General features: G+C 44.4%; 1 protein-coding gene across 3 annotated transcripts; it reads left to right on the forward strand.

Annotated features, from left to right (window-relative positions):
* The first annotated feature begins 10 nt into the window (after nucleotides 1-10).
* Nucleotides 11-8,007, forward strand: pus10 (pseudouridine synthase 10). 3 transcript variants are annotated; one of them, XM_061830482.1, is made up of 18 exons: nucleotides 11-273; nucleotides 608-748; nucleotides 1,639-1,863; nucleotides 1,978-2,064; nucleotides 2,235-2,269; nucleotides 2,345-2,459; nucleotides 3,222-3,283; nucleotides 3,371-3,416; nucleotides 3,824-3,888; nucleotides 3,956-4,041; nucleotides 4,129-4,254; nucleotides 4,735-4,791; nucleotides 5,329-5,405; nucleotides 5,471-5,526; nucleotides 5,652-5,769; nucleotides 6,296-6,438; nucleotides 6,568-6,667; nucleotides 7,630-8,007. In XM_061830482.1, exons 2-18 carry the CDS (start codon nucleotides 623-625, stop codon nucleotides 7,666-7,668), a joined length of 1,563 nt encoding a protein of 520 aa, XP_061686466.1. In that variant the 5' UTR covers nucleotides 11-273; nucleotides 608-622; the 3' UTR covers nucleotides 7,669-8,007. The 3 variants fall into 3 exon arrangements, with proteins under 3 accessions (XP_061686466.1, XP_061686465.1, XP_061686467.1); XM_061830481.1 differs by having other exon boundaries at nucleotides 15-194; nucleotides 7,630-8,006; XM_061830483.1 differs by having other exon boundaries at nucleotides 266-378.
* The last annotated feature ends 75 nt before the right edge of the window (nucleotides 8,008-8,082 follow it).

Consider the following 8,082-nt stretch of genomic DNA (forward strand, 5'->3'; position numbering starts at 1 on the left):
AACAAGCTGCTCCGATTCGATTAGCTTAGCCTGTTCAGCGTGCAAAGAAAGAAGGACGCAGCTTTCGATTATCCGAGCATGTTAGCAGGCAACTTTCAAACACGATTATTGGAATTATCTTCCCGGAGAAGTGTGCGATTTGTTCTACCTCCTGGTCGCTGTTGATCGTGCACTCGGTCAGGCTTCCGGAGTCGGTCAGTATGCGCTTCTGATGGAAGGCTAATGTGACGCTCTCATGCTGCACGCGCTGCGTGTTAGCACGTCAGAAATAGTGCAAGTGAAATCATACTCATTTAATTTTGGAAAGGAAATCTGTAAAATTAAGTCATTCGAGCTACTGCTCCTTAGTTGGCACCTAAAAGTCACAACAACGGTGATGTTAGTGCACTTTTTAATTGCGATTGTGATACAAAATCAAAAACTTCAAATCGCTGACAGAACAATGTAGTTGGATGACAATACACTTTACCGCATCTATTATTTGTGATGGCTTGCTACTACTCCATCTATAATAAGCTAATAATTTTAATGTGGACGTTAGTCGGCTGAGGCAAATCTTTTCCTGACATGACACCAATTGATTTTTTTGTTTTTTGTTTTTGTTTAGCTGTCTGAAGAAGAGATGTTGCCGTTGAAGGAGAAGGACAAGATCATCATCCAGAAGCTGTTGGCGTCCGGCTGCTGCGCTCGCTGCGTGCTCAGGTTCTGCTGCATCGGAGTCCCGGACGCCTACAGGCAGAGCCGCCAGGTCGACACCGCCGCATAAGATTTATTCAGGGACAGGATACCGTTTCTAAATTGTATACTTAGATCATGCACATTGCTTAAATACATAGACATCCATACGTAGAGTAGGGCTTCACCAACCTTGTTGAAAGTCAGATGTACGTCTTGGTCACTAATTCATGCAAAGGGTTACCAGTGTGATACATCTGAAATAACACATTTTCTCATATGAATTATATCTTATTGTTAATCATGTATTATCTTGTTTTATAATCGTTGGTCATACGTAGGTGCCACCGTCATCGCTAAATTGTAGATTGACGATGATACCGCAATCATTTGCCGAACATAAAACCTGCTCTGCGGATTAGCACCTACCCTCTGGACTAGAAAGTAATTTTAGGACAAGAAGCTTCTCCTAGGATAAAGAACTTTTCAGGGCTCTACACTATAATTTTTTAAATAATTTTTGCACGAGCAAAATTGGCGCGACTAACTTTTTCAATTCGTTGCACCGGCACATGATTTGCTCGCACCGTTTTTTGACGGGGTACAGCATGACCATGGCCTACCATAGTTTCTATTCACAGTAATATGACTTTTGCCGTGTGATTGGCGGGCAACCCGTTCAGGGTGTACCCCGCCCCCTGTCCGTTGACACCTGGGATAGGCTCCCGCGACCCTTGTGAGGATCAGCGACTAAAAAAATAGATTGGTGGATGGATGTCCAGCTCTTACAGTGAAGCCTCCTGACTTTCTTCCCCTTGGAAATCCCGACACCCAATCATTACGACAACCGTATGATTCACAAACATTTAAAAATTGATTACACGATGTACCACTACCATATAAAAGTACCACTGATGCTTTTATACAAATGGATCCCTCCTGGTTTGTGTTTCTCCGAAATAGGAAACGCTCAGGCAGCTTCAAGCCTTCGCCGGCACGCCAGAGGACCGCAAATCTTCCGAATCCGCAGCGGAGGAGGGAAACAACAATTCCCAGAATGCCGCGGCGTCAGAACCAGCCAGCAAGAGAAGCAAACTGGAACCCGAGGAGCCGGCGCCAGAGTCGAGTGTGTGTGTGGTTTGCTTGGGCGTCCTGCAGCACCTCAGCGATGTCGACCAAGCCGCCGAGGTGACACGTGGCCCGTTCACACTTCTCATTTATGTGGGAAAAAAAGAATACATATGTATATTAGGGGAAAATGTTTGGAATGAATGAGGTTGTTGGCTTTTTGTGTTTTTGCAGATCGCCGACGCCGTGAAGAAGCAACAGTACGAGGTGGACACGTTGGTGCTGTCCATCTCGCTCCCTGCTCAGATGTGCGTGCGGGAGGTCGGTGGCATCTGTCAAAAAATGGGCACAATGAAGGAAATCTTGTGAAAGTTTAGCGTGTTGTAGTGCAACATAAAAAAATTGTTTGGAAATTTATACTCCCTCGCATCCTTTTTCTTGCAACTGTTCCCATGCGTTCGTGCTAACTGGACGTCTGTTGGAACCCGCAGCACTCGTGTTGGCTTCACGTCAAGGAGCAAGTGAGGTAAATCGGGACGTTTTTCCGAAGTCGGACTCGACGTGGCGTGATTTTTGACGGGCGGTCCACGTGACCCGCCAGGGCCAAGTGTGGCGTGCTGGGCCGCGACGACGTCATCCAGGTGAAGGAGGCCTTCAGGTGGATCATGCAGGGCCTGCTGGCCCACCAGCTGGCCGGCGTTGCCGTGGTAGCCAAGGTGAGGAACGGGCTGACTGCTCAAGTTGAACCTTCGCAATAAAATCTCAGATTTATTGTTGCATGTATGTCTTCATCACCTTTTTAAGTCTTTACCGTTCTTAAAAAAGGGGGAAAAAAGGACAAAAACGTTTTTTTTTGAAAAGTAGGAATTTAATCAAATATGAAGTCTCTAAACGGCCTCACTATTTGTCGCGTTGTGGTTTTCACCACATGTCCGCTCTGTCCCCGTCTTGCCCCTAAAACCCTTTTTGTGTGGCTGCATTTTCAATAGACATTACAATAATTTCAAAAATAAAGAGAGGGAATATTTCAAGCTTTCCTGTTGCATAGCAAAACTGGCAAAACGGCCACAAAAGGCATCCCGAGCCACCGTTCTGCAAGACCAAGCAGCTGAACAGGACAGGCGAAAAAAAAAAAAAGTTGGATTTAAATTAAGAAACAATTATCTAATTTTTCCTTAAAAAAAAAATGACTTATTTTTGAAAAATGGATAGGACAGGTGAAAAAATATTTAAATTAAGAAACAATTATCAAATTTTTCGTTTAAAAAACATCTGACTTATTTTTGAAAAATGCATTTTTTCTTCTCCAAAAAATTCTACTCCTTTATAAAAATGACTTTACAAGAAAAATATAAATATTCCTTAAAAAAAACTTATTTTGGAAAATAAACATATGTCTTTGTGCTTTGATGTACAGAAGCTACTAAAAACACATTTCAAATATTTGTTTGTTCAAATGACTTTTTCTGTATTTTCAGAGCGCGCTAGAGGTCAGCGTAGGCTTCACTCACTCGGAAACAGACGCCGACTGCCACTTCCTGTGAGTCGTAACAACAGCGCGTGTTTGTGTGTTCTCCGTCCATATTGTGAGATTTTCATGAAGAAAGGCTCCATTTTTCTCTTTCAGAGCATCAACTTGTCCCGACTGCTTCAAACCCACCAAGAACAAACAGGTGACCCACGATCAACATTTTGCGATCAGGGCGGCACAGTGGCTCAGCTGGAAAGCATTGGCCTCACAGTTCTGAGGTCCCGGGTTCGATCCCGGCCCCGCCTGTGTGGAATTTGCATGTTCTCCCCTGTGCCTGCGTGGGATTTCTCCAGGCACTCCGGTTTCCTCCCACACCCCAAAAACATGCAACATGAATTGGACACTCTAAATTGCCCCTAGGTGTGATTGTGAGTGCGGCTGTTTGTCTCGATGTGTCCTGCGATTGGCTGGCAACCAGTTCAGGGTGTACCCCGCCTCCTGCCTGTTGACAGCTGGGATAGGCTCCAGCACTCCCCACGACCCTTGTGAGGATAAGCGCCCAAGACAATGGCTGGATGGATGGACATTTATTCCCAACTGTGTGTGCAGTCAGTGTTTACCCGGATGGCGGTGGTGAAAGCTCTGGAGAAGATCCCCGATCGCAAATTCATCGAGTAAGTCCACCTCAAAACGAGCGCGTGCAAAAAAAAATTGTTGCAAATGTGTTGTTTTGCGTGTCAGAAAGTCGCCGTGCCCGCCGTCCCGCCCTGACACCGGCTGCACGCCGCAGGAAGTCCAGTGTGTGCACATGTCGGTCTTTGTGGCGGGTACGTGTTTGTACTTGCCCCTATGGAGCTTCTTTTTCCATGTGCACGTGTCACGGTGTGTGCTTTTTACCCGGCGGCGGGCGTCAGGGCGCTACAACAAGTTCTGCCGCAGCCTGCCACAGACGCCCTGGCTCATCGATGGCGAGCGGCGGATGGAGTCGTCGGTGGAGGAGCTCATCGCCACGCCCGTTCTTGCCGCCTTCAGAGCGCACGGTGAGCGTTGCTCATTGAAGATTGGTGACAAAATGCGCAAGTTGCTAATTGGTGACAAAAATGAAGCGTGGATGATGTGAAACTTGACTGTAAACAAACAAAGACGACATTGGAGGCAACAATTGTTTACAACCGTGAAACCCTGACGAGATCGAGGTTGGTTTTGTTGACAAATGTGAAAAACGGACAATGTTGAGGTTGGTGATTGTTTACAATTATTGATGCACATTGAACGGTTGTTTACAGATGGCGTCAAAATGTGTGATTGTTGACAAACATGAATCATGGGTGCCATCGAGGTTCACGATTGTTGACAAACACGGACGACACTAAGACTGATGATTTTGGAGTGATTGTTTACCAAAAAGGAACCATTATCGATTGTTTACAAAACAACAACTCTTCGTCCTGGTCCTCAATGTCACAATCACAGAAGCACAAGATGAATAATCAAAGTTTTTTTTTTTTTTTTTTGCGCAGGATTTAATTTCTCATCGTCCGGCCGTGAAGACGTGGACGTTCGCACGCTGGGAAATGGTAAACAACACAAAACGCAACATGGCAACAGACGACAAGGGGTCCTCATGTCCTCCTTCTTCTTCCTCTTTCTCCCCCCTCCTCCTGTTTTTCCTTTTCTCCCTTCTTTTTCTTCATCATCCTCTTATTTGTCTTTGTTCCTCTTTTACCTTCCTACCTTCTTCTCCTGCTACTCCTTTTTCCCCTTCTTCTACGTCAGCGGTGCCCACACATTTTTTTTTATACCCCAAGATCTACTTTTCAAGCAGCCAGCCTCTCGCGGGCTACCAATGAGGGGGGTGAGGGGGGGGGGGGGATGTTCCCAATGTTGTGTTATTAATGTTATGTGATTTATTATTCTCTCTCTCTCTCTCTCTCTCTCTCTCTCTATATATATATATATATATATAATATATATATATATATTTATTTATTGGGCACACCTGTTGTACTTCCTCCTCTAACTCCCATTCAACTTCCTCTCGCTTTTCTTCCTTTTTCCTCCTCCCCATCCTCACCATTCTCCCCTTCCTCAATTTCCTTTTCCTCCTGTCGCAGGTCGACCGTTTGCGTTGGAGCTGCTGAACCCTCACAAGAGCAAACTGAGCGAGGAGAACATGAAGAATGTCCAGCAGGTGCGTGAGTACGCGTGCGTGTGTGTGTATCGCCATGGCGATGACTCACCCCGATTACGTTGCAGAGCATCAACGCATCTTCCGACAAGATCCGAGTCCGAGATCTGCAGATGGTCACCAGGTACAAGCAAACTTCTCTTTTATAACGGGTTTGATTTCCTGCCGCTGTCCCAATACTTTTGTCAAAGTGTGTGTTCACACAAGTGTGTGTGTGGTGTGTGTGTGTGCGCGCGCACGCGCGCGTAGAGACGCCATGAGTCGTATGAAGCAAGGCGAGGAGGAGAAGACCAAATCATATCGAGCGTTGGTGTGGACACGCAAGTCCATCCACAAAGACGACATCGCCTTCCTCAACCACATCAAGGTGGACCTTTTGTTGACAAACGTGCACCAAACCGAAGCCGACGATCGGTGACAAACGTTCGTAATGGCACGCTTGGCGGTTTATTGACAAACGTGAAACACGACGACTGACGATTGCTTCCAAACATGAACGGGATCGGCTATAAATTCAAGATTGTTTACAGGCATGCACATCGAGATTGCCAGTTGTGGACGTAGATGGTTGACGGTTGTTTACAAACAAAGATGGTGACGCAAAGTTTGACGATTGTGGACAAAAGGTTTAAAACTGTTTGACAGTCTTAAATGTGGCAGCATTGAGGTCGACGCTTGTTAACATGAAACTTGGATGATGTTGAAATTTCTCACAAACAGACGACGTTGATTGTTGACAAACGTAACATCAAAATAAAAGTTAGCACTTTGCTAACAAACGCGGACGGCATTTAGCTTGACGATGGTTGAGAAACTGATGACATCACCGTTATCGAACGTGGGACGAGAGCTGTTGACAAATTGGGGTCTTTTATTTTTTTGTTGTCCTCAAGGACCTGACTGTGGACCAGAAGACTCCGCTGAGGGTTCTACACCGCCGCACTTTGGCGGTGCGCCAGCGGCTCATCCACAGCATGAGCTCAAACCTGCTGGATCAACACCACTTCCAGCTCATCCTCAAGACGCAGGCGGGAACGTATCCTCTGACAAAGCCCCCACCCCCTTCTTGCTTTCCAACTCTGTCGTCCTGACTTTGCCTCCCATCAGTTGGGCCGTGCACTCGATCCCAATTTTTCATGTCGCTCTCCTGAAGTGGTCCCCTCAGCTACGTCAAAGAGTTTGTTCATGGAGACTTCGGACGTACTACGCCAAACTTGTGTCGGCTGCTCGACACGGACACAGACATACTAGAACTAGACGTACAGGTAAATACTCTTTTTATTCTTCCTCTGCTTCTTGTGCTAGTGCAATGTTGCATTTTTTTTTAAATCTGTTGTTAAGCTTTCTATTTTTAACAAACGTCTTTTGCACTTGTCAAGTGACAAAAACATTTTACTCCTCTTCTGAGACTTTTTAACACTTTTCCCTTTTTTTTTTTTGGTTCAGTTTCATTGCGGGGTTTGATAAAAGAAGCAAAGTGCCAGCTCTTAATTTTTTTTCTAACTTTGGGCTTGCGGAAGTGTCATGTGAAGGCAACGGTGGCACTGAATTTTTATTTTACAAAACCACAGGAAACAAATCCTTTTATTTTTTTTTTAAGATTTTGAGTTATGAAGAGATTTTCCCAGAAAAGTGAACAAAAATGCAGTGTTTCATAGTCAAAGATATAAAAGTACTGCTATTTCTGCTAAAATCAACTCTGCTAAAACTACAAGGCCACTCCCATAAATAAAAATAATATATTTTCAAATACTTTTTTTTCCCGCAGTAGAACAGGAGCAGTGTGTGTGTGTGTGTGGGGGGGGGGGTCTTTTTGTCAATTTGCTTATTTGAATGAAGTGTTTCTCTAAAACAGGGGTGTCAAACTCATTTTTCTTTTGTTCCGGTTTCCCTCAGAGGGCTGTTATGACTATGGAACAAAAATATTTAATCATCTCATCAATTTATAAACTATTTTTTGAATCAAAAATAACAGGTAATGTGTTTTTCAACTATTGGTAACACAAAAATGCTTGTAATATCGCAACTTTATCATTTATAATAAATGACAATTTTAAATTTTGGTACAGATTTTGAGAAGAATCACGGAAATTGGCACTCTAGATTTGGGCCAGATCCGGCCCCCGGGGCTTGAGTTTGACACCTGTGCTCTAAAATGTAATTTTTCATTTTTTTTTTAATTCTACTTGTTGAAATCAACTTTGCCTTCTTGTTTCCTCTCCCTCAGTCCGTAGACGTGGACTGGCCGCCCACTCTGTCAGAATGAACTCCACTCACACCGGGGGACAGGACCCGACAGGTCTCGTCCGTACCAACAGAATCCAAATGGATCTAGTCCATATGGATACAGGTCCATTGCCACAGAGTACAAACAGATCTAGTCAGAACAGCTCCAGTCCAAATCAGTTGCTCTGACTTTTTTATTTTAATTATTGTATTTTTTCGGGGGGTGGGGGTAACAGTTTCCCACTAAATTTGACTAAAGGATCTCAGTGGGAAAAAGTTTGCAAGAGTCCACTGACAAAATCAAACTTTTTGTTGTGGCATTAAAGATTACAAAATAAAATTAAATAAGGCAAACGTTTGTGCTTTGCGCCATCTTTTGAGTCATCAAAATTGTTGTGTAGGAATTTTGTGTGCTTAATTGGAAAACTGTTAAAATACGTGAATTGCCAAAATG

Source organism: Syngnathoides biaculeatus, chromosome 9 (assembly GCF_019802595.1).
Source record: "Syngnathoides biaculeatus isolate LvHL_M chromosome 9, ASM1980259v1, whole genome shotgun sequence".
NCBI classification, from domain to species: domain Eukaryota; kingdom Metazoa; phylum Chordata; class Actinopteri; order Syngnathiformes; family Syngnathidae; genus Syngnathoides; species Syngnathoides biaculeatus.